We start from the raw sequence: 27,061 nt of genomic DNA, 5'->3' as shown, positions 1-27,061 counted from the left end.
GCATCTTACATACGATACACAGTGCAGCTACAATACATCAGTTGTGGAGAGAATGAATATTTATGGATATAGGGTCAGCAGAGGGGCTTGCTTCACCCTGGAAGACATCAAGCTTTGTAAGTGTTGTCAGAGCTTCATTCATCCAGTCAGACATCTTAACCCATCCCCACCCCAACATGTTGGTAGTTGGGGGAATTCAGTTTGTTATTGAAAGTCAAGGTGTGATGGTTAGATTCTCTCTTCTTGGAGATGGTCATTGCTTGGAACCTGTGTGGCATGCACATTCATTGACATTTGTCAGCTCAAGCTGGTTTTTGAATGCATTTGGACATGGACTGGTACTAAATGGGCGGCACGGTGGCACAGTGGTTAGCACTGCTGCCTCACAGTGCCAGAGACCCGGGTTCAATTCCCGCCTCAGGCGACTGTGTGGAGTTTGCATGTTCTCCCCGTGTCTGCGTGGGTTTCCTCCGGGTGCTCCGGTTTCCTCCCACAGTCCAAAGATGTGCAGGTCAGGTAAATTGGCCATGCTAAATTGCCCGTAGTGTTAGGTAAGGGGTAAATGCAGGGGTATGGGTGGGTTGCGCTTCGGCGGGGCGGTGTGGACTTGTCGGCCCAAAGGGTCTGTTTCCACACTAAGTAATCTAAATCCAAAGAGTTACTAACTATGCTGACACTGTGCAATTACCAGCAAGCATCGAATTTCTGACTTTGGGATGGAGGGAAAGTCATTGATGAAGTAGCTGAAATTGGCTAAGCCAAGGATACTACGCTGATGGAACACCCTCCAATAACAACAACTATCTTCCATTGTTGTAGATTTAATTTCAACCAGCCAGATTTCCTTCCAATTTCTCGAAAACTTACAAACTCATGGTGATGTTTAGGGTAGAGGAGGTGACCATTCAGCGGTGTGTCCGTACCAGTTAACAACAATCTGATTACAGTAAGCCTCCTCCTTCAAAGGAGGATATCTCCTCCTTTGGCTTCCTTCACAGTCTGGGATATATATAATCCAAGCTGCTGGATTTATCTTCTTCTAAGGTTGCTAAGCCAATGAATACCTCCTCTCTCTTTATGTTGATTTCTTCTAACATTTCACAGTCCTTCACCTGGATATCTACACCTGCATTAACTATTCCCTGTGTGATGACCAATGCAAGACATTCATTGGGAACTGTACCCATGTCTTCCCACTTCACATACAAGTTACCTCTATTGTGCCTAGTGGGCCCTAATCTTTCCCCAAGTTATTTTCTTGCTCCTTATAGAATTTTAAAAACCCTTTGGGTTTCCTTTTACTCTATTTGCCAACACATGGGGAGGCAGTGCCCTCGTGCTATTATCGCTCGACTATTAATCCAGAAACCCAGAAAAATGTTCTGGGGACCTGGGTTTGAATCCTGCCGTGACAGATGATGGAATTTGAATTCAGTTAAAAAAAACCTAGACTAAAGAGTCAACCGATGACCATGAAACCATTGTCAATTGTCGGAAAAAACCCATCAAATTCACTAATGTCCTTTAGGGAAGGAAATCTGCCATCCTTACCTGGTCTGGCTTACATGTGACTCCAGAGTCACAGCAATGTGGTTGACTTCAACTGCCCTCTGAAATGACCTAGCAAGCCACTCACGAGGCTTGCTATTAATCGTGAGGGAGTCACAAAGAAATGAAATTGGACGGACCACCTGGCATTGACCTTGGAACCAGAAAAGACAATGGCAAAAACACAAACAGTCCTATCGACCATGCAAAGTCCTCCTTACCAACATCTGGGGGGGGTAGTGCCCTCCCTACCGGCATTGTTGGTCAACCCACAGCAAGTGGACTGCAGCGATTCAAGGGCAAGTAAGGATGGGCAATAAATGCTGGCCAGCCAGCGATGCCTATGTCTCACAAATGAATAAAAAAATTTATTTGCTTTCCCAGTTTTAAGATCCCTGCCTGCACTTTTGTACACCCCTCTATGGGCTCTGTTTTGTTGAACCAGCAGACGTTTTTTTTCTTAATTCTAACCTTTATTTTCCTTGATATCGCAGATTCTGTCGCATCCTCTGTCTTCACAGGAACACATTTACCCTGCTCACTTGCTACTTCCTCCTTGATGCCTGCCAGTGCTCTGTCACAGTTTCATCTGCAAGTACCTACTTCCAGTCCACTTAGGCAAAATCAAATCTTACCTTCGTAAAATTAGCCTTTCCCCCAGTTTAGAACATTTCAGAACATTAGTCAGACCAGTTGGTCGAATCTCAGATAGCGATGAAACAGACTACAGATGGGAGGTGGAAGACCTGGAAAAATGGTGCACTGAGAACAACCTAGCTCTCAATGCTGGCAAAACCAAGGAACTCATTATTGACTTTCAGCAGGATGTTACTCAAGCCCCCCTACACATTAACAGCACAGAGGTAGAACGAGTGGAGAGTGTCAAGCTCCTGGGAGTGGTCATCCTCAACAAGCTTTCTTAGACTCTTCATGTGGACGCACTGGTTAAAAAGGCCCAACAACGTCTCTTCTTCCTTAGGCAGTTGAGAAAATTTGGCATGACGGCAGATACCCTTGCCAACTTTTATAGGTGCACCCATCGTGAGCATTCTGTCGGGATATATTATTATCTGGTGTGCAATTCAAAATTGGAGATGGTTACAGAGAGTAGTGAACTCGGCCCGGACAATCACAAAGGCCAACCTCCCATCTATAGAATCCATCTATCAGGCCCGCTGTCAAGGAAAGGCCGCCAGCATTCTCAAAGATCCATCCCACCCTGGCAATGTTTTTCTACAACCTTTACCATCGGGGAGAAGGTACAGAAGCCTGAACACACGTACCAGCCGGTTTTGAAATAGTTTCTACCCTACTGTTGTTAGAATACTGAATGGACTCACAAACTCTTAACATTCGCCTGTATCTGTGTTTTTGTTTTTGCTGCTGTTTACCTATTATTTACATACCTATACTACTTAACTCTGTGATCTGCCCATATTGCTTGTAAGACAAATCTTTTCACTGCGCCTCAGTATACGTGACAATATATTTAATTCAATTCAATTTATTTCAGACCCATTTATCCTTTCCATATCTATACCAAATCTAATTGAGCTATGGTCACTATCCACAAAATGATTTGTAGCTGTTATGCCCACCATGTGCCTTGCCTCATTTCCAAATATTATGTTCAGAAATGCTTCCTTTCTTGTTGGCCTTCCTGTATACGGATTAGAGGGGGTTTCTTGGATGTAATTTAAGACTTTTTTACCTCTTTACCTTGCATACAAACTATCCCAGCCAATATTTGGGTAGTTAAAAAAAACCCACTATTACTGCATTATTATCCATAAGCTTTGATTAAATTTGACTACATATTTGATCCTCTATCTTTTCCTGATTGGTGTGTCCTACAGACCCCATAAACAAACAGAATGTTTGATCCTTTTGTGCGTTTTCACTTTTCCTCCATAATGCAGAGGTTGGATAAATCACCCACTTACTTGTTAAGGTAAAAACAATGACTGCAGATGCTAGAAACCAGATTCTGGATTAGTGGTGCTGGAAGTGCACAGCAGTTCAGGCAGCATCCAAGGAGCAGCGAAATCGATGTTTCGGGCAAAAGCTCTTCATCAGGAATACAGGCAGAGAGCCTGAAGGGTGGAGAGATCTCTCCACCTGTATTCCTGATGAAGAGCTTTTTGCCCGAAATGTCAATTTTACTGCTCCTCGGATGCTGCCTGAACTGCTGTGCTCTTCCAGCACCACTAATCCAGACACTTACTTGTTAAACCTTGGGCCTGGATATTTTCTAATCAACCTATACAGAGATGTTATCATACACCTCTGGAGCAGGTTGGATACATGTCCTGGTATTGGAGATTCTACCACTGTACCACAAGAGCCCCCTGACCCTTAGGCCTATTAAGGCCTTTGGTTCCATTTAAGGGTCTCAATCCACCTACAATACTACACTGAGCAGTACTGGGTCTTTGGGTGCAGAAATAGTGTCCCTACCTCTGGATCAGGAGGCCTGGGTTCAGGTTCCTCCCCTGTCCCAGAGATGTGCAATGGCATCTCCTCTGAAGAGGTGGATTAGAAAATATCTACACTGAGCAGGAGAAGGAAGAATGAATATGAATATGTGTTTTCACAAAGGAGTTGCAAAGATGGAAACAAAGGTGGGGTGGGGTACATCCTTTGGGATGTGGGGTGCCCTGTGGTAGCCTCCCTCCACTAAGATCATACCACCACTCTGTGCCTCCATAGCCAATCACTGTTCTGTGCTCCATGTCATTAGTTACTACTGTCGTTTGTTTTACTGGGAAACATGACAGCCAAATTTTTTTCAGTTGATTCTATGCAATATCATGTTGTGTATCATGTTGACTCCGAGGGGTTCCTTCACCTTCCGAACCAAGTATTTCCCTTATCAAATCAAATCCAGTATTGCTTGTATTTTCAGTGTTGGAGGCGATTTCCTCGAATCTGAAGAGCAGCAATTACTGTTTTATACGATGTTGCATTGTTTTGGAACTTTGGAGGGAAAAAAAAGGTCAAAACAACGGCACTTTTAAAAGAGAGAGATACAGACAAAGGCAGCACATGGTGAGGTCAGTGCAGAGGAGAGAGAGAGAGAGAGACAGAGAGAGAGAGAGAGAGAGACAGAGAGAGAGAGACAGAGAGAGAGAGACAGAGAGAGAGAGACAGAGTGAGAGAGACAGAGAGAGAGAGATAGAGAGAGAGAGATAGAGAGAGAGAGATAGAGAGAAGAGATAGGTGGATAGAGAGAGAGAAAAGAAGAGAGAAATGAGAAAAAAGAGAGAGAAAAAGAGATTGAAAAGAGAGAGAGAGGAATCAACACTGCTGACTGACACAGCAGTGAACCTGCACAGTTACTGCCTTTGCTGTTTGAATTCAGACATCGCCGGATATTGGAGTGCATCTGGGAAAATTAACAGTGAAATTCACAACTGATCTTGGAGGAACTTGTTTGGGAGAGGTCACAGCACAGAAACAGATAAGTGAAGAGTTTTAAGTGTGGCCTTAGGGCCTTGCTGTAAGTCTGTAGTAGTGAATAGAGTGGGTTCTTTCTTGATTATATGTTTTATTGAGCTGTCTCTTGATTAAACTTAAAAATATAAGCCCTAAGTATTAAGTTAGCTGACAGCAGGTTGTGTGGAGAAAGAAGATGGGGATATTTTCTGGGTCTGCAGATTGGAAGAAGCAAAAATGGCCATTAGTAGAGTTTACAAGTTACTGAGGATTATATCTGCAATAAATGCCGTTGGTTGTGAATCCCATCAGATCAAATGGAACGACTGGAATGACAGTTAGAGGCAATGAGGAACTTACAAGAGCAAGGGGATGTGATGGATGACAGTTATAGGAAGGAGAAAACTTGCAGATACAGTCACAAAGATGGATTAACTCCAGGAAAGGTAAGAGAGGTAGGCAGGTAGTGCAGGAGTCTCAGGGGAATGTAGCATGAACAGCCAAGTTTCTGGTATTGAGACTGACTCTAATGTAATGAGGGGTACAAGTAGACCATAAGACATAGGAGTGGAAGCAAGGTCATTCGGCCCACCGAGTCCACTCTGCCATTTAATCATGGCTGATGGGTATTTCAATTCCACTTACCCGCACTCTCCCCGTAGGTTCCAAGTGATCAGTTGTGCTAGGGGACTCTCTTGTCTGAGGCACAGACAGATGTTTTTGTGGCCAGCAGCAAATAATCAGAATGACGTGTTGCTTCCCTGGTACCAGGATCAAAGATGTCTCAGAGAGGGTGCTGAATGTTCTCACGGGGGAGAGGGGCCAGCAGGAGGTCTCCACATTGGAACCAATGACATAGGAATGGAAAAGGTTGAGATTCTGAAGGGAGCATACAGAGAGTTAGGCAGGAATTTCTAAAGGAGGTCCTCAAGAGTAGTAACATCTGGATTACTCCTGGTGTTACGAGCTAGTGAGGGCAGGAATAGGAAGATAGAGCAGAAGAAGTCGCAGCTGAGGAGCTGGTGTATGGGAGAATGATTCATATTTTTGGATCATTGGAATCTCTTCTGGGGTAGAAGTGATCTGTACAAGAAGGATGGATTGCACCTGAATTGGAAGGGGACCAATATACTGTCAGGGAGATTTGCTAGAGCTGCTTGGGAAGATTTAAATGAGTAAGGTGGGGGGTGGGACCCAGGGAGATAGTGAGGAAAGAGATCAATCTGAGACTGGTACAGTTGAGAAAAGCAAGTCAGGGCAGGCAGGGACAAAGCAGAAAACAAGGTAGGACTGATAAATTTAATTGCATTTATTTCAATGAAAGGGGCCTAACTGGGAAGGCAGGTGAACTCAGGCATGGTTAGGAACATGGGACTGGGATATCACAGCAATTACAGAGACGTGGCTCATGGATGGGCAGGACTGGCAGCTTAATGTTCCAGGATACAGATGCTACAGAAAGGATAGAAAGGGAAGCACGAGAGGAGGGGGAGTGGCATTTTTGATAAGAGATAGCATTATAGCTGTGCTAAGGGAGGATATTCCCAGAAATACATCCAAAGATGTTATTTGGTGGAACTGAGAAATAAGATAGGGATGATCATCTTACTGGGATTGTATTATAGACCCCCTAATAATCAGAGAGAAATTGAGAAACAAAGTTGTAAGGCGATCTCAATAATCTGTAAGAATAATAGGGTGGTTCTGCTAGGAAATTTTAACTTTCCAAACTGCCATAGTGTTAAGGGTTTAGATGGAGAGGAATTTATTAAGCATGTACAAAAAAATTTCTGATTCAGTATGTGGATGTACCTAATAGAGAAGGTGCAAAACTTGACCTACTCTTGGGAAATAAGGCAGGGCAGGTGACAGGTGTCAGTGGGGGAGCACTTTGGGGCCAGCGACCATAATTCTATTACTTTTAAAATAGTGATGGATAAAGATAGACCAAGTCTAAAAGTTGAAGTTCTAAATTGGGGAAAGGCCAATTTTGACAGTATTAGGCAAGAACTTTAAAAAGCTGATTGGGAACAGATGTTCACAGGTAAAGGGACGGCTGGAAAATGGGAAGCTTTCAGAAATGAGATAATGAGAATCCAGAAACAGTATATTCCTGTCAGGGTGAAAGGGAAGGCTGGTAGGTGTAGGGAATGCTGGATGACTAAAGAAATTGAGGGTTTGGTTAAGTAAAAGAAGGAGCATATGTCACGTATGGACAGGGTTGATCAAGTGAATCCTTAGAAGAGTATAAAGCATTAGGAGTATACTTTAGAGAGAAATCAGGAGGGCAAAAAGGGGACATGAGATAGCTTTGGCAAATAGAATTAAGGAGAATCCAAAGGGTTTTTACAAATACATAAAGGACAAAAGGGTAACTAGGGAGAGAATAGGCCCCCTCAAAGAATAGCAAGATGGCCTTTGTGTGGAGCCGCAGGAGTTGGGGGAGGTACTAAATGAGTATTTTGCATCAGTATTTACTGTGGAAAAGGACTTGGAAGATATGGAAAGTAGGGAAACAGATGGTGAATTCTTGAAAAATGGCCATATTACAGAGGAGAACGTGCTAGATGTCTTGAAACAAATAAAAGTGGATAAATCCCCAGGACCTGATCAGGTATACCCTAGAATTCTGTGGTAAGCTAGGGAAGTGATTGCTGGGCCTCTTGCTGAAATATTTGTATCATCGATAGTCACAGCTAAGGTGCCAGAAGACTGGAGGTCGGCAAACATGGTGCCACTGCTAAAGAAAGCTGGTAAGGACAAGCCAGAGAAGTCTCGACCAGTGAGCCTCATGTTGGTAGTGGACAAGTTGTTGGAGGGAATCCTGAGGGACAGGATGAACATGTATTTGGAAAGGCAAGGACTGATTAGGGATAGTCAACATGGCTTTGTGTGTGGGAAATCATGTCTCACAAACTTGATTTTGTTTCTTCTTCAGAAAACTCAGAGGATAGACCTGTACTTCAGTATGGACTTCAGTAAGGCGTTCAACAAGGTTCTCCATGGGCGACTGGTTAGCAAGGTTAGATCCCATGGGATACAGGGAGAACTAGCCATTTGGATATAGATCTGGCTCAAAGGTAGGAGACAGAGTGTGGTCATGGAGGCTTGTTTTTCAGATTGGAAGCCTGTGGTAAAAACAATGACTGCAGATGCTGGAAACCAGATTCTGGATTAGACTGGTGCTGGAAAAGCACAGCAGTTCAGGCAGCATCCGAGGAGCAGGAAAATCAACGTTTCGGGCAAAAGCCCTTCATCAGGAATACAGGCAGAGTGCCTGAAGAGTGGAGAGATAAATGAGAGGAGGGTGGCTATCTCTCCACTCTTCAGGCACTCTGCCTGTATTCCTGATGAAGGGCTTTTGCCTGAAATGTCGATTTTCCTGCTCCTCGGATGCTGCCTGAACTGCTGTGCTTTTCCAGCACCACTCTAATCCAGATTGGAAACCTGTGACCAGTGGAGTGCCAAAGGATCGGTGTTGGGTCCACTACCTTTCGTCATTTATATTAATGATTTGGATGTGAGCTTAAGAAGTGTAGTTAGTAAGTTTGCTGATGGCTCCAAAATTGGAGGTATAGTGAACAACAAAGAAGGTTACCTCGGATTTCAACAGGATCTTGATCAGATGAGCCAATGGGCTGAGGAGTGACAGATGGAGTTTAATTTAGATAAATGTGAAGTGTTGCATTTTGGGAAAGCAAATTCTACCACTAAATGTTTAAATACTGCTAAATTCCTCGGGAGTGGGCTGAACAAGGAGACCTTGGAGTGCAGGTTCATAGCTCCTTGAAAGTAGAGTTGCAGATAGATAGGATAGTGAAGACGACGTTTGGTATGCTTTCCTTTATTGGTCAGAGTATTGAGTACAGGTGTTGGGATGTCATGTTGAGGCTGTACAGGACATTGGTTAGGCCACTGTTGGAATATTGCGTGTAATTCTGGTCTCCTTCCTATCGGAAAGATGTTGTGAAACTTGAAAGGGTTCAGAAAAGATTTACAAGGATATTGCCAGAGTTGGAGGATTTGAGCTATAGGGAGAGATTGAATAGGCTAGGAGTGTTTTCCTTGAAGCGTCGGAGGTTGAGGGGTGATCTTACAGAGGTTTAAACATCATGAGGGGCATGGATAGGGTAAATCGACAAGGTCTTTTCCCTGGGGTGCGGGAGCCCAGAACTAGAGAGCAGAGGTTCAGGGTGAGAGGGGAAAGATATGAAAGAGACCTAAGGGGCAACTTTTTCACACAGAGGGTGGTATGTGTGAGAAATGGGTTGCAAGAGGAATGGTGGAGCATACTACAATTGCAACATTTAAAAGGCATCTGGATGGGTATATGAATAGGAAGGGTTTGGAGGGATATGAGCCGGGTGCTGGCAGGTGGAACTAGATTGGGTTGGGATATCTGGTTTGCGTGGATGAGTTGGACCTAAGAGTCTGTTTCTGCACTATACATCTCTCTGACTCTATCTGACCTTGAACACCTCTCTCTTTCAGATGGTTAATTCCTCTGCACACATGAAGGCACTCCTAGTTGGTGCCCATCACCTTTCTTCATGGACCTCCTTGAAATTCTAGCAGTGCCCTAAACTCTCTCTGAGTGCTGCTAGGACTGGAAGAGCTGCCAACCATTCTGAGGGGCGGATGTTTCTTTCAGACATCTACAGCACACCATTGAAGGAGGTGGGAGGGCAGGGGTTAAAGAGGCTCCTTTGAAATTCGCAACCAACTTTTCTGAGAGGAAGGCAACACATTCATTCCTGCCCCCAATCCCCATAAATTGTAGCCCTTCTATGGAGGTAAATCCATCCAGATAGGATGGTAAAAATACACATCATCAAGCAATCTATTTTTCACCAAGTATACTACATTCATTTCCAGCACAGTAGAAGAATATTTTAGATAATTATTTGAGAAAAGCGTTTCCTTCAACGCAATTGTGAACAGTTTGCATAAGTCCTTCCCTCTTCCCATGTCCATAAATAGAATTGTCATCTTCAGTACTGCTGTGTTGGTCCATTGTTACACTTAAGACAGGTGGGCGGCACGGTGGCACAGTGGTTAGCACTGCTGCCTCACAGCGCCTGAGACCCGGGTTCAATTCCCGCCTCAGGCGACTGACTGTGTGGAGTTTGCACATTCTCCCCGTGTCTGCGTGGGTTTCCTCTGGGTGCTCCGGTTTCCTCCCACAGTCACAAAGATGTGCAGGGCCAGGTGAATTGGCCATACTAAATTGCCCATACTAAATTGCCCGTAGTGTTAGGTAAGGGGTCAATGTAGGGGTATGGGTGGGTTGCGCTTCGGCGGGTCGGTGTGGACTTGTTGGGCCGAAGGGCCTGTTTCCACACTGTAATCTAATCTAATCTAATCTAATCTAGGTCACAGTTTTCTGCAGATGGTTGACTGGGAACCTCTCCCGTGCTTACTGCCTGCCACTGAAGTAGTGAAAGGATTTACGAGTTGAAATATCAATCTCTTTGGCATGATGCCATTGAAGTCTGCTCTGCCATTCAGTGTGACACTGTTGTATGCTTTGCGCCAGCTTCAAATATCCACTGTATTTCTCGCCAAATATGTCCATATAGGGCATCTAAAATGACACATGATTCTACATAAATCAGAAACAAAAACAGAAATTGCTGAAAAAACACAGGAGGTCTGGCAGCCCATATATGGAGAGAAAACAGAGTTAACGTTTTGGGTCCAGTGACCCCTATTTATCAGTACATCAGTGTTATATCCTTGATCAAAGATTACAAATAGGAATCACTGCAGCAAAAAAGAGTGGGGAGAGAGGAGTATTGACCTACCATGTTCTATAAAACATAGAATGCACTGATAGAAGTTGACAGAGACAAATACTTGCAATGCACCCACATCTGCCGCACACCCCCCCACCCCCAATAATGACAAATATTGATGCAGTCATCCACACAAACTACTAAGAACATTTATTTCCAATTATGCATCATCAAACTTTCTTCCCAAGGACAGTCCTAAAATGGAACAAGCTGCCACATTATTTCAATTCTTCAAACCCATTGCGAGATTATGTCATAATTTTTTAATATGTGATTTCTGTTATTAATCAAGGCACCGGAATTTAGTAACTTAAACACATTTTACTGTATTTTTTGTAACAATACAAGTGACAAAAAAATTATATTGTATTCTATCATTTTGGGACTGTTATGAACCTTCTGCAGCCATCAAAGCCCAATAACTTGAACCCAATGCTTCTGGCACAAAGGTAGGGAGGCTACTGACTGCACTTCCTAGACACAAGCTTACCCTTTTAAAAAAAAGTCATAATACACACCAAGAATGCCAGATTTAAAACAAAAAATACATTTGAAATTATAAATGCATAACACTGTACTGCTATGTCAAATCGAAACATTCTACTATTAATACATTGCAGTCTTCAAAACAAAATCCATGTCTTCATTGCAGCTAAAAAAAAACTTTTCGTTTAAATTGCTTCATTGTTCACCTTTTTTTAAATAAGAGCAACCGATTTCGCTTTTTCCTTTGCCTGAAGTTAAGCTGTCAAGGTTGAAGACTACATGTTATCTGAAGCGAAAGATCAAAGATGAATGTTCGAGTAGCCCCTTGGCTCTCATTAATACCCATCACACTAACTATAACATCCTGTTGTTCAAACAGCAAATGCAACTAGTGCCCAAACACCAATTATAACATATTCGACTTTGATGGCTCTTTACAAGATCTTCAATAACTTGAGGTCAACATAAAACAATACACACCAGTGCTGATGTCAGTCAAATCAAACAAGTTTTGTCAGCTCGGACAAGCAGACGAGAACTTGCCTACACTGTCCGGAGAATTCCGTGTGAAATATAGTGGATAGAACAATGGGAAGGGATTATTTTCATTCAGTACTGGACTTCAGACAGGAGGTTGAAGAAGAAAACGTGAGGTGAAAGAAATGTCACAAACATCATTTTTAAATCTGATCACAGCGACACATTTGGCTTCACTGTGTTTGTAGAAATTTACAGACTCCATTTGCATGTATTCATCCCCACCTCAGAAAAATTATGTAATTCTCTCTCGCAACTTGGCTTTCTGTACTTAAGCATACATTAGCAGTGTTCTAATATTATGGTCAGTCTTTTTTTGTTTACCTTTTCAGACCTGTACTGTTTCAACCAGTCTAGACCACACATCATCATCATCCTTCTCTCAAGTCCAATGGGAACACATTTGAGGGTATACCTATTAAAAAACTGGTGTGGCCATCCGTCATCAGATGAGTGAAGATCATGAAGCTCTACTGTGCCACATTCACATCTACCGAAGTTACACAACTCTAGGAGAGCAAAAAACAACAAATGCTGGAGATCACAGCATGTCAGGCAGCATCCATGGAAAGAGAGCAAGCTAATGTTTTGAGCCTGGTGACTCTTTATCACAGCTAAAGTGAAGTGTGGGGGGATACAGCATTTATGTGGGGGGGGGGGGGGGGGGGGGGTGTGGCGGTGTTAGGGAGAGGAGGTCATAGAATGCTGGGAGAGAAAAGATGTTGAAAGTTCAGATTAAGTGAAACATGACAGCCAAATGTTCTTCAGTTGATCAGAATGTGAGAATGGCAGACCAATCGTGGGTCTAACTGCCAGATTGGAAAGAAATAGATAGTCCCACAGGAATGCGGGGAGAGGAGAGAGGACATGGTGACAGAGAATGTCACAAGTAAAGCTAAAAGCAAGGGAAGGAATGGGAGTTGGTTCACGATCTGAACCAACTTGAGGTCAATATTAAATCCAGAAGGTTCCTCCAGTTTGCACTGTGGAGCACTGCAGCATGCTGAGGAGAGTCTCGTAGGCACATGAGCAGGCTGCGGTGTTAAAATGACCAGCCACAGGAAGGTCGGGGTCCTGCTTGCGCACAGACTGGAGATGTTCCGCAAAGTGGTCACCCAGTCTATGTAAAGTAGATTTAGGAGAGCGAAGCTAATCCTAACTTCTTTTCTCCATTCAACAACAATCTTTGTAAACTCCTTTTTCCCTCGCTTCCTCAATCATCACATCGAACAAAAGGGCACATTTGCCACTGAATGAGAAGCACAATCTAATCAGTTATTTCTGTTGTTTTTCACTCTTCTCTGCTAAAGCCAGGCTCTCTCCAGTGTATCTAACCTCGTCCTTAACTTAACCACCCATTAAGTTTCTTGTTTCTCCTCTATCAATCACATGTACTGTGCAAGGCCTTCTCACCCAGGTAACAAATACTTCTCCTGCGAAGATCTTATCCTCTTTAATCATTAACTAAACAACACGTTTTTGGGCTCTCATTGTTGCAGACAGTATTCATGTTTTGCTCTCTGGTTCTTCATTCCGTCAAAACCACTGCCAGCACCCCTCCATCAAATCCCCCAGCCTTGTTAACTGCTGCTGAATCTCAAAACTATTCTTATCTTTCCTAGAACTCCCGATTTCAATCTTTCCCAGAAGTTTGCAATCACGCAATGTTGGAACAGCTCAAACAAACAGTCACAAACAAAATTCTTTGTAACGGTGACCTTATGATATTAATAATTTACCCTTCATTCCTCATCCATTCCCTAGCTTTTGATGTTATTAGCTATTCCAACCGCCTTCAAATGCTTTTCTCTATTGCCCAATTTTGTGGCATTGCTCTGACTTTGCTATACATTTACCTGTACAATCATCGGAGATTCAACAAGAGTTTTTCTCCTTACACCGACAGATTGTTACCACTGAATTCTTCTGAGGATCTTCCTTCGCCGGCTCCTCTTCTCCATCTAGATACTATTATATGAGATTACCTGCAGCCATGAAGTTAGCTTCCACATTTGCATCCAATGCTATTTTACCACCAGATCACATATAACCTTTATGTTGTGAGGCTACTTGATAGATCATCATAGAGTCAGAGAGATGTACAGCATGGTAACAGACCCTTTGGGCCAACCTGTCCATACTGACTAGATATGCTTAATTAATCTAGCCCCATTTGCCAGCCCTTGGCCACATCCCTCTAAACCCTTCCTATTCATATACCCATCCAGTTGCCTTTTAAATATTGCAATTGTTGCAACCAGCATCCACCACTTCCTCTGGCAGCCCATTCCATACAAACACCACATGCTGTGAGAAAACACTGCCCATGGGGGGCCCTTTTATATCTTTCCTCTCTCACCCTAAACCTATGCCCTCTAATTTTGGACTCTCCTACCCCAGGGAAAATATCTTGTCTATTTACCCTATTCATGCCCCTCATGAGGTCACCCCTCAGCCTCCGACGCTCCAGGGAAAACAGCCCCAGCCTGTTCAGCTTCTCCCGATTGCTCAAACCCACCAACCCTGGCAACATCCTTGTAAATCTTCTCTGAATCCTTTCAAGTTTCACAACATCTTTCGTATAAGGAGGGAGACCAGTATTGCACACAATATTCCAAAGGTGACGGAACCAATGTATAGCCGCAGCATGATTCCCAACTCCTGTACTCAATACTCTGATCAATAAAGGAAAGCATACCAAACGCCGCCTTCACTATCCTATCCAACTGCAACTCCACTTTCAAGGAGCTATGAACCTGCACTCCAAGGTCTCTTTGCTCAGCAACACTCCCTAGGACCTTACAATTAAGTGTATACGTCCTGCTAAGATTTGCCTGTCCAAAATTCAGCAGCTCACATTTATCTAAATTAAACTCCATTGCCACTCCTCAGCCCACTGGCCCATCTGATCAAGATCCCATTATACTCTGAGGTAACCTTCTTTACTGTCCACTACACCTCCAATTTTGGTGTCATCTGCAAACTTACTAACTGTACCTCCTATGTTCACATCCAAATCATTTAAATAAATGACGAAAAGCAGTGGACCCAGCACTGATCCTTGTGGCACACCACTGATCATAGGTCTTCAGTCTGAAAAGCAACCCTCCACCACCACCCTTTGTCTTCTATCTTCGAGCCAGTTCTGTATCCAAATGGATAGTTGTCTCTGTAATCCATGTGAACTAACCTTGCTCACCAGTCTACAATGAGGAACCTTGTCAAACACCTTACTGAAGTCCACATGTATCATGTCCACCGCTCTGCCCTCATCAATCCTCTTCGTTACTTCTTCAAAAAAGTCAATCAAGTTTGTGAGACATGATTTCCCACGCACAAAGCCATGTTAACTATCCCTAATCAGCTCTTGCCTTTCCAAATACATGTACATCCTGTCCCTCAGGATTCCCTCCAACAACTTGCCCACCACTGACGTCAGGCTCACTGGTCTATAGTTCCCTGCATTTTCCTTACCACTTTTCTTAGAGAGGCACCACATTAGTCAACCTCCAGTCTTCAGGCACCTCACCTGGGGCTATCCATGATACAAATATCTCAACAAGGGGCTCAGCAATCACTCCCCTAGCTTCTCAGCGTTCTAGGGTACACCTGATCAGGTCCTGGGGAAATATCCACCTTTATGTGTTTTAAGACATCCAGCACATCCTCCTCTGTAACATGGACATTTTTCAAGAATTCACCATCTATTTCTCCACCTTGTATATCTTCCATGCCCTTCTCTGCCCTAAATACTGATGCAAAATACTCATTCGTATCTCCCACATCTCCACACATAGGCTGGCTTGCAGATCTTTGAGTGTCCTGTTCTCTCCCTAGTTACTATTTTGTCCTTAATGTACTGATAAAATTCCTTTGGATTCTCCATAAGCTATTTGCCAAAGTCACCTTGGCTTGAGCTACAATTACTTCCAGGTAAATACTGGAATGAAAGAAGCCATCACCTTCAAATCCTACCACTGGTTTCCTATCCTTCCCACAAGTTTCACCCTCCTCTTTAACCAGTTTCCAGCTGGACAAAATCCTTCACAGCCTCAGCATCTTGCTCAGCTTTAAGCTGAGCTTCTGACCCCATGCTCCCTTCATGATGGAGGTTGCAAATTTCCACCATAACATGGGAACAGGAGGAGACCATTCAGTATCCAAACCATGACTTTTACTCCATCTTGGTTCAATTAAAAAAGAAGTCTGCTCAAAAATTAATTGAAGAGAAGAGAGAGATGGAGAGATTTAGAAGACAAATTCCAAGAGTTAGGATTTATAAGCTGAAAGATGGCTTCCAACAATTACAATCTGGGATGTGCATGAGAGCCTAGTTAGTGGAGTTCAGAGAGTTTGGAGGGCTGGAGGAATTTTTAGCAACATGGAGCTGTGAAGCCTTAGAGAGATTCAAAAACATGAATGGGAATGCTATCACTGAGGCGTTGGTGGATTGAGAGACATTGCAGGTTAGCAAGCATAGACACGATGGGTGAATTGGACTTGGTACAAATTAGGATTCTGGCAACAGAACTTTGGATGAGGCAAGTGTTGGGAAGTTGGTCAGGAAAGCATCCAAATTCCACCACTGCAAGTTTTAAAATGAAGTTCAGCGAGTTTGGTCATTTGACAAATAACAGCAGATGATAACCACAAAAGTTGCCAGATTGTCAAGTCTAGTTCACCAAGATGGTATGGGACAGTTTGGCCTTTGTAACAATAATTTTATTTACAAAAGTGCTTCTTAATGCCCTTGGAGTATCTAATGATAGGTTAATATTACCTCACCAACATCACTCACCTCACAAGAACAGATTAATAAAAATTTGATTTTGATAGATTCTCTGGCAGTTTGGCATGAACTGTGATGAATGAATCCCTGCAGTGTGGAAGCAGACCACTTAGCCTATCAATTCCACACAACCCTCCACAGAGCATTCCACCCACACTTAAGCCCCCACCCTATCCCTGTGATCCTGCATTTCCCATGACTAATCCACCTAGCTTGCACACCCCTGGACACTGGAGACAATTTAGCATGGCCAATCCACCCTAAACCACACATCTTTGGTCACTAATAGGGAATTATTTCTCAGAGAACAGCTCCAGTTTGTTCTAATTAACACACCTTGCAATGTTCAACCATTATTCTCAGAATAGAGGACAGGTGTCATAAATTCAAAAAGAAAGATTAAGTTTCTTAATCCATTTCTGTATTCCTATCACTGCCACGCAGGAGCACTTGTGGTTCATGGGGATATTACTGGGGTGAAGTGGTAGTGTCATTACTCTTGGACAGGGAGGCCTGGGTTCTGCCCTACCTCCTCCAGAAGTGTGTAATAACATCTCTGGACTGGTTGATTATTAGGTTAAAATAAAAAGCTATTTAATCCTCTCACCTGTCTGCTGGCAAAAGCTAGGTTGAACCAAAAGGGATCAATGGGCTGGCTTGGCCTCTGCGCAGATAAACAAAGATTTTCCAGGTTCACAATCAGATGCAATTCTGTGGAATTGTGCAGCACTGCTGACTCTTGCATTTGCAAAGACTTCCCAGATTGCATCAAAGAGGATGTAGGCCACTGTGGAGTGGCTTTAACATAGCATGCAGCAGGCAATGGAAATATACTGACTGGAAGTGACAAATGCTGACATGAAGAAGCAATGACCAGCCAGCAAACACACCTGAATTACAAGTCAACACATTCCTCAGAGGGTGTATCCTAACACAGGTATTACTACATGCTGTATCAACAACTGGAACTATTCATTTCTACTCTGTTTGCAGAAGACAACTGACAGCAAACGAGAGAGAACATAAGTGGCACAATCCATGTTATTCAACATTCAATTCCATGAGCAGGTCACCTGAAAAATCCCTGAAAGAGAGGCCATGGCAGCAACGGAGGAGTGCTGTCAGCTCTGGGTTTGTACTACCCTTCTGTTACTGCTCTTCCCTCTCTCTTTGATCTCCCTTCAGTGAAGGCCCATGAAAAATCATGTTCATCAGCAGCTGAAACATGGCTACTTGTTCTGTTGATTGTTCATCGACCTGATATCATGTTCCTCTCTACTCACGGATGCCGCTTGACCTGCTGAGTATTTCCAGAATTTTCAGTTTCCATTTCAGATCTCCAGGAGCCACACTATCTTGCTTTTGTACACTTAGTGTAATTCCTTCTTTAAAACCTGCCATCTTTGTTTCTCTATCAGCGGATTGAGAAGTATTCAGATCACGAGGCATCTGAGTAGGATAAATAGGGAGAAAGTGTTCCCATTTGAGGAAGCATCGCGAACCAGGAGGCTCGGATTTCAGATAATTGGCAAAAGAAGCAATAGCAACTTGAGGAGTAACATTTTGATGCAATGAGTGTTTGCAATCTAGAACTCTCTGCCTGAGAATGTGATGGAAGCAGGTTCAATTGAGGCAACAAAGAGTATATTCGGTCTTTATCTCAAAGCAAAGAATGTAAAGGGCGACAAGGAGAAGACAGAGGAATGGCACAAGGTGGACGGCTCCTTCGGAATTCTGGCACAAACATGTGGGCTGAATGGCCTCCTCTTGCGCTGTAACCATTCTAGGGTTCTGAGGTATAGGACAGTAAAGCAGCCAATGCAAGTCTTCAGTGCACACCGTTCACTCCCTTAATTACTAATTCAGTTACATCCTTCCCAAAAAAACAAAGTGAACTTGAAATGAGAGTACCGGACAGCAACTGCACTTTGTGAGTGAGCCCAAGTAGTAGGGAATGAATGGCAGAGAAGCAAGTAAGGTCAGTTTGTGTGACCAGAGTTAATGAAGGATACTGTGCATTTTAAGCAGTGGAGCAGTTGTGGGGGATCATACCAAGCTGTGTGCTGAGAATACAACCTCATTTGGAATTGTCCCTAGGCTATACACAGCCCGACATCAAATATTTCACTTGCCACATTTTTTCTTCAAAACTCTAGGATAATGTCCATCATGATCCGGGCATTTGTCTCTTCAAGTTACCTACGCAGTAATACTTCTCCAAATATTATAACTTTTCTGAGTTGCTTCCTCACTTCAATTTCCTGATTTGCAACTGCTTCTGAGACATTACTTTATCTTCTCTACCCTACTCAGACGTCTCGTGATCTGAATAGCTCTCAATCCTCTAATAGAGAAACAAAGATGGCAGGTTATAAAGAAGGAATTGCATTAAATGTACAAAAGCAAAATAGTGTCACTCCTGAAGATCTCAAATGGAGACAGAAAATTCTGGAAATACTCAGCAGGTCAAGCGGCATCCGTGAGTAGAAAGGAATGTGATATAAGGTCGATGAACAACAACAGAACAAGTTGCCATGTTTCAGCTGTTGACGAATGTGACATTTTCATGGGCCTTCACTGAATGGGAGATCAAAGTGAGAGGGGACAGCAGTAAAGACACATGCAAAATATTTATTCAATTTATCTGCCATCTCCTTGTTTAACTACATCAATTTTCTAGGCTCACTTCCTACAGGATCAATGCTAACTTTGTTAGCTTTTCTTTCTAAAAATAAATCACAGAAACTCTACCATCCTGTTTTAATATTTCTGACTAGCCTTCTCTTGCAGCCTTATTTTTCCCCAGTTTATTAATTTCTTTTTATCCTTTTTGATATTGTCCAACCCTCCAATGTGCCATCTATTTTGTGTACAATTTTATGCCTTTTCTTTAAGTTTGACACTATTCTTATCCTTTTTGGTTAATCACTGATGGTGATTTTTTTTTAATTTCTTGGTATGTATCTAATGTCAAGGAGAAGTAGCTGTCAATGAGACCAACTGAAGGTAACAGTAATAGTGGCAACTGGGAACACAAGGCAGGATCATCCTGGTAAGTAACAATATAACTCTGAAGGGTTAAACTTAACTGAATAGACAGTGGAGTAAAATTATGGAACAGTTACCTGGTGGAATTGGAGAGATATTCACACAGAGCGAGAGAGAACCCGGCCACATGACAGACTGGTGTTCATTCGGTGCACCAATTGCTTTTCTTAACTTTTTATAAATGTACAGTCTATCAAATGCACTGTACATCGGGGAGGGGTTGCCTCTGTACAAGTGCAAGGCTACTTTAAATGCAGGATCATCAGAACAGGGACAGCAGGCATCAATTCAATTTCCGACGTTAACATCAAATTACTTATTTAATTTCACGCCTGATGAAGCATCATATAGCTACACACAGAATCATTTCACTTCATTTGTTATGCCATGTTTTTTCAGTTCTTAGCTTGTCTGCCAACTGACAATTTTAATTACGACATGAATTTGATTGCACTTTTGACTAATTAGCACATCAAACACAAACCATTTAAACACCCTACATTTCACATAAAGGTGTGTGCGCATATATCGGCATGATGCCCAGTGCTTGCTGATAACAGTGTATATTTAAAGAGGTCTTGGGTGTGGGGGGGGGGGGCAAGGAGAGAGATGGAGGGCAGCACAGTGGTGAAGATCATTAGCCAGATGTCTTATACTTACATCACTCAGTCTTTCATGTGAGCAGCTCCGGTTGGAAGCCTTAGAATCACTGCTGACACTTTCACTGTCACTGTCCCTGCAGCTGTGCTGAGAAGGCTTGAGCTACAAAGCAAAGAGAAAAAAAGATGAAAGCTATAAAGATGGAGGTAGGGACAGTCTTATCAGGCTCCAGCAGCAAACTCGTAGAAAGCAGTAGGAGTCATTTTCCTGACACAATCAAAAAAATACATTTAAGAAATGGAAAATGATATGACCCAAATGTCTGAGCTTAACGGTCTGGAGAACAGTGCAAAGTGTTTGTGAACTTCTCATCAGAGCCAAGTCAGGATTTATTAGCTTGCTTTGGTGCATTTTTCAACCAGTTATCATAGCCAAACACCCCCCCCCCCCCACCTCAGATTCTCTTTTAACTGCTTATGCATGAACAGCCAACAAAATGAACCAAGCCAAAAAGCCACCTACTTGTAAAGTGGGTGCATCACATAATACGGTGGGAATTGTTTACCACTATGGGCTATTTCACATGGTAGCGTATTTGTACAAGTCGTACTTTATAGGACAATAAAAATGAGGTCAGAGAGAGAGAAAAAATTGCCATTTACCAACACCATCCATCATTTACAGCAAACAGCAGAAAAAAAACACCCTGGAGTAAAACACATAATTAAAATGAAACAGCCTTTTTTGTAGCCATTAGCACTTTGAATGGATGCTTTTCCTAAGAGGACTGCAACTGGGTCAAAGGCAGTGAATCGCTTTGTCGCCTAAATAGGAAATGAGAGAAGAATGAGATGCCACTGGCAGCTACTATTCAGCCTGATGTGCATATCATGCTACACAAAAATAGCTGAAAGGGACATAATATACTGGATGGAAAGAGGAGGGACCTCTCTCAATGGAGTTGTGGAGAGAAGACTATTTGAATCCACTAATTATTTTACTTAGTAAAGCTTCTATAATGATGAAATGACAAATCCAATGGTCAAAAACACGCAAGCGAAGACGGACTCAGGATGTGGAGAGCACAGAGCGATCCAAACAAAGAATTTATTTTCACCAATGATGCCAAGTTTAATCCATCACTTTTATAATATGTATCAAGTTATTTGATATTGATGCTTACTAAGCTTGTCACTTTGCCATATTGCCCTATTAGGCGGTAATTTTGTCTTCTACAAAGTCAATGTGTCAGCACTAACTGTTTAAAGGCCATCTTTGCAGTTATTCTTTTCTGCACTTTCCAATTGGTGGTAAGTAATACCTCTGGCTAGTTAAATCAGCAAATACTTCATTGAATGTATCAAGACTGAACTTGGCAGCAACCTTGTTCAACATTGTTGTTAAGATTCACAAACAAGATAAGGAAAAGAGATTATGAAATGAGGAACCAGTAACCTCAAACTGGCTATCCAACATGTCAACAGAAATACAATAGGGGAAAACTCTAACTGTAGAGTTTGACAGCACCCATATAGCAATTCCCTCCTGTAAAGTTGCACCTATACTCTTACATGTTGAAGCTTTTCATATTACATTTGCAAAATTGCATAAACAGAAGGTAGAAATTCTGATCAGTGAATTTTACGTATCAATGCTTGGGGTGCTGACGATAATTTGTTATGCATTACATTACACAAGTTGTCATTGAGATTTTTTTAAAATGGTACTTTGGGCAATTTAATATTAACATGCTCAGCATTCACCAATTGGAATTAACATCCTATGATGTCTATTCAGGGAAGAGAACTCAATGTAATAAAACTGATTTACCACAAGGCGAGAGTGAAGAGTTCATCTGTTTAATACGTGTGATAGATCAGAAATCTGAATATAAAGAACATTTATAGTTTTGCTACAGATAGCACTAGAAATCTCGATACAAGAACTGATCTGTAAGTGCAAACTACACCTGCAAATAATATAAACCATTAAATGAAAATGTTATAATGTATGGGATCTTAGCAGATTTTCACCTCTCTTCTGTTTGCCCTTTCTGTTGAGAAACATCTACATTAATGTAAAGTAGAATTCTATAGGACAAGGTCAAATAAATGTCTACTCTTGGTTTCCTGGATCTCTTACCATTCTTTAATTTAACAGGTGCACAAAATCTATGCGTCGACCTATCAATTTTGATTTTCACCCTTTGAAAGGTGTCAGTGTGGGCTCAAGGTGAGTTGTTCTTAGATGTTGCCTCCTTTTTTTTGAAATGGTATGTTTGACACACACAAATCTTCCTTGTACAGCCTTGTCAAACTGGCAGCTTATTGTGAACAGGAAACTGTGTCTCAGCATTCTGTGACATAGATGCAGAGACAGGAAGTCATCCTTATGGCCTACACACAAGATTTGTGAACAACACATTGTTTCTAAATGTCACTGACTGTCAATCTGTACAACTTTTTTCTGCTATTCACAAAGCAACAATTTGGAGCACAAGGTAGTCCATGTGTAAACCCAACCAGAGGGGCAGGATCAATTCAAAGTAATATAGGAATTATTGAACATATTGTATGTATCCTTAATACATACAGTAAAACAAAGTAGTAGTCAAAGATCTGATCAATCCAATTTCAAGGTTATGAAATAAACATTTTTCATACCATAATAACAATTCAGCAAAAGTTCCTTTCAAGTTTAAATCAAATATTAGAATTCTTGTAAATATCCCTAAGTATTTTAGCTCCATATGTTTGTATACTTGAAACAATAGAATTTATAAACCTAAACATTTCTTTGAATTGTAGAGATTTTAAAAAATTAACTTCAGTTTAATGGACATTGGTGGAGTCCATTTTGATAGGAATATTATATAACCAAAATATTCAAATTTCTAACACTATATATCTTTCACTCACCTTAAACTTAAATGCTCCCTTCATATATACCAGAACGTGATTTTCTTTTCACAAAATACAGCCGTTTAACAACAACCAACAGGCTAATTTCCTCACTCTTCAAAACATGCCAAGGAATTAACTTATACAGCACCCTTTTCATTTAACTTGCACCATCAAAACTGCCAGGAACTACATCTGTCATTGATTTCCACACAGCAAGTGTTCTGTTTTTATAACACTGTTATTTAAAGAAGAATTTTTCCACTCTGTCTCATTTTAGTTTATCATGCACAATTTACAACTGTTTTTAATAAGCAATCAGCATGTATCCCTGGAATAATGTGAACAAGACCATATCCACGTTACTGACGGTTTTCTAAACCTAATTTATCCTTCTTTGATGTTTAATGGTTAGCTGTTGAAAGAAAAATGAGCGCAAATCTGTTAACACTTTAAAAACTACATTAACTCTTATGAGGCATTGAAAAGGCACAGAATGGAGAGACGCCGTTGAAAAAAAAATTCAATAAGAAACAACAGCAACCTTAACACAACATCCAACCTTCAGGTGCACTCAAGTGCAATTTGCTAAGTGCCAAATTAGTATTTGTAGTGAGACACAGTATAGATGTCACTTATCAATTGTACCCGAAGCAAAGGTATGTAAGCTATGTGCCATGGAAACGTGGCCAACAGGCTTGTGGACATCACCATGGTGCGATTCCTATGCAAAAGAAATACTCCTGTTGCATTTCCGGTTACAGTACAAACACAATAATTTGCATTTGCCCAGCACCTTTAACTTTGTCAAACATTCCAATCAATTCATAGGCATGTCACAAACAGAATGCAAGACTGAACAATGAACAACACCACAGACCATCATCAAAGGTGTTATTCTACCACTCAACTAAATGGATATCTATCAGCAAGACAAGACTCATTTACTGAGGGTCTTGTGGCACAGTGGGGGTGTCCCTACCTCAGGGCTACATGTTGTGCATTCAGGTCTGACCTCAAAACATGACGTCCACGGATGTGTGTCATAACACATCCAAACAGATCGACTAAAAGTAATTCATCTACCCATTAATTGATCCATTTCCCATTAAACTACTGAGGATTTCCTAGACATACATATGACAGGATTTACTTTTGCTCTTGACAGAATCAGTGCTGGGTTATGTCTCATGGTCAGAATGTTAATATACCTTTAAAAGACAAACTCATGATATCATCACAGTATCACTGCATTTGTCCCGAGGGTATAAAGTCTCAAATGTCATCTTCACTCAGATCACTTGAAGCATGGCATGGTAATGAAAGCACAATGCTCTTTGTACCCGAACAGCTTAATGTGGCCCAGACACTGATGTGCTTGTGAAAGTAATATTTCCATAACTTAGTGAACTATAATCAATGTCTGTTGGATTCTTCAATATCATTATTATCCATGTCTAGTTTTATATGCTATGAGGGATAACATAAATGATGCTGCCTCAAGCGGAATACCCTGTTGGAGGTAAAACCCACATCATCCAGGACCACCTGCCGTTTACATTATTACTTCTCTCAGATATGGCAGCTCTGTAATTACAGGTCTGCTTCATTATGCTGACTGTCTATTAACTTGTGATTTTCACATCAGACTGTAATTTTAATTTGTCAAAAAAAAGTAATTAATATATCTAATTTTATTTTTCTGAAGAACAAAACATTAGTTGAAAAATTCTGGAAAGGAGAAAGTAAAATAAACGTCTGGAGGAGACCCATCTCATGCAAATAAATCTTTACTTCAATATTCATATCCACTCACAAATTTAGCAATTTACTGCTGTAGAATCAGATTATGATGTATTTTAAATTTTATTTTGAGATCAAAATTCAGGGAAGGTATATCAAGGTCTCTATTAGCATGACAGAGCTCTGATTTTATTTTGTGTGAATCTAATTGGATAGTTCTTTTTAGAGAGTCAGCAGAGCTGATGATGAATTGAATAGTTGATTTCGGTCTCATTTGTTTCTATAATTTTATAATGAGCTATCATGGCAGATGATTGGTCAGCAAGGAAACTTTTAGCAGGTGGCAAAAAGGAGATGAGAGACAGAGAGAGAGGCAGAAAGCTTTATGGGGTTAATTCCTGAGCTCCAAGCCAACACAGCCAAAGGTGAAGCAAAGAAAATTGGGAATACTGAAAAGGTTATAAGGTGTGAAATGGAATTTAGGCAAAAATAAAAATGTTGTGGTTGGGTTTCAGCTCACCACCAAAGTTTGATGTGAGCCCTAATGACTTAACTGTCAGTGAGGACGTCAGGGAGAACTGAGTGCTGATCAACAAGGTTAAGGTATTATGGGCTCTTGGCATTAATGCAGCATTTGTTCGTGAACACAGCTTTAAGCATTAGATGTTTTCATTATGAGTGCATTGCCCAAGGTGGAGATGACAGACAAAAAATGCTTTGGATTTGGTGGGTTTTATAATGGGATTTTCACACTGCATTTATACTGCTGCAAGCTAACAAGGGTATTAACGTTAAGTCCAATGGGGCTGTGGTAGCTGACAGCAAAAGCAAAGTACAATTTGCCAGACAAGAATATTTAAGCATTCTCTGCTGCCCCCAACAGCCAAACTTCTTCCTTCATCTGGGAGGCAGAATCTTTTGCAGAGTGCTTTCTCTTCATAATCAGTATACAGGACACACACTGACAAAAGCACACATTGACAAGGAAATCCAACAAATAGCTAGCCGACAACTTCAATAAATCCACTAACTGAAAACTGCACTAAGTATAAACCACAGGACATGCAAGTTCCACTGTAAATACATCCAGGGCGCAGGAATTATTATGGATCAAGTAGGAAGGAAACAACCATTCTATTGTTTGTAAAACAGGCAGGTATGGCAGAAGTACCTGATGGTAATCTTTGCTCATCAGTGTTCTTTGAGGATAAATTGGGTTCCATTGAATTCTTAAGAAGGACCTGTTGCATAATGGATAACGTCTCCATTCCTGACCCGGGTTTAATTCCCACTCCAGGAACTGATTTCCACAGGAGGTTATAGAGTCAAGAGTCATGGAAACGAACCTTTTGTCAAACCAATCCACATGCAATCATAATACGACCAAACAGGACGAGAGTCAACTTGTAAATCCTTCCAGCACAGGCCAATAGCAAATGCCAAATGCAGAAGAGATTCCTGGACAGCTATGTGATGGGAAGAAATTGGACCTACTACTTTCACTATCCATAGCTCCAGGTGAAACCAGGTATTCAAAGTTCATGTTTGTCACAACAACTGTTACTTCTTGAAGGGCCAATTGACTCACTTGGTTGGACAACCTGTGCTGTGTATCAGATGGATGCCAACAGCAGAGAGTTCGATCCCTGCTGTAACTGCCGTAGATTGGGGACCTGGTTCTTTGCCCTACCTGTGATGAATGTCATGGCAGTGTGGATTGGACCTGTCTTCAGGCAGAGATTATGATAACCCCTTAAAAGATGAAGTAGCTACATGTTCCCACTGGCAGAGCAGATAAAAGTTACAAGTGAATTTAAAGGCCTCTTACTGGAGCTGAAATTCAAACTGATCCTTGCTCAATGACCTGGAGGTATATTTCTCTCCATAAGCCATGTGTGAACATTGGCTCATCAAGACACATTCTTAGGGTTATAGAGATATGCAGCATGGAAACAGACCTTTTGGTCCAACTCGTCCATGCCAAACGGATATCCCAACCTAATCTAGTCCCACATGCCAACACCCAGCCCAAATCCCTCTAAACCCTTCCTTTTTGTATACCCATCCAGATGCCTTTTAAATGCTGTAATTGTACCAGCCTCCACCACTTCCTCTGGGAGCTCGTTCCATACATGCATCACCCTCTGCGTGAAAAGGTCAAATTGTCACGACTGCATAAA

At 41.8% G+C, this 27,061-nt stretch overlaps 1 protein-coding gene across 9 annotated transcripts in view; it reads right to left on the bottom strand.

Annotated features, from left to right (window-relative positions):
- The window catches only part of auts2a (activator of transcription and developmental regulator AUTS2 a), a 1,204,773-nt gene that overhangs the window by 669,563 nt on the left and 508,149 nt on the right, over positions 1 to 27,061 (bottom strand). For 8 of the 9 annotated variants that reach the window (XM_043718594.2, XM_043718599.2, XM_043718597.2 and 5 more), the window contains one exon: positions 20,299 to 20,400. The exons of the other annotated variant lie outside the window; for it this stretch is intronic. In XM_043718594.2, the coding sequence (XP_043574529.2) occupies positions 20,299 to 20,400 (102 nt within the window). The remainder of the gene's footprint in view (positions 1 to 20,298; positions 20,401 to 27,061) is intronic. 9 annotated transcript variants of the gene reach the window in all.

Source organism: Chiloscyllium plagiosum, unplaced genomic scaffold (genome assembly GCF_037043375.1).
Source record: "Chiloscyllium plagiosum isolate Xiang-an unplaced genomic scaffold, Cpla_swu_hap1 HiC_scaffold_31, whole genome shotgun sequence".
NCBI classification, from domain to species: Eukaryota; Metazoa; Chordata; class Chondrichthyes; order Orectolobiformes; family Hemiscylliidae; genus Chiloscyllium; species Chiloscyllium plagiosum.
This window is presented reverse-complemented; position numbering and strand designations above follow the sequence as displayed.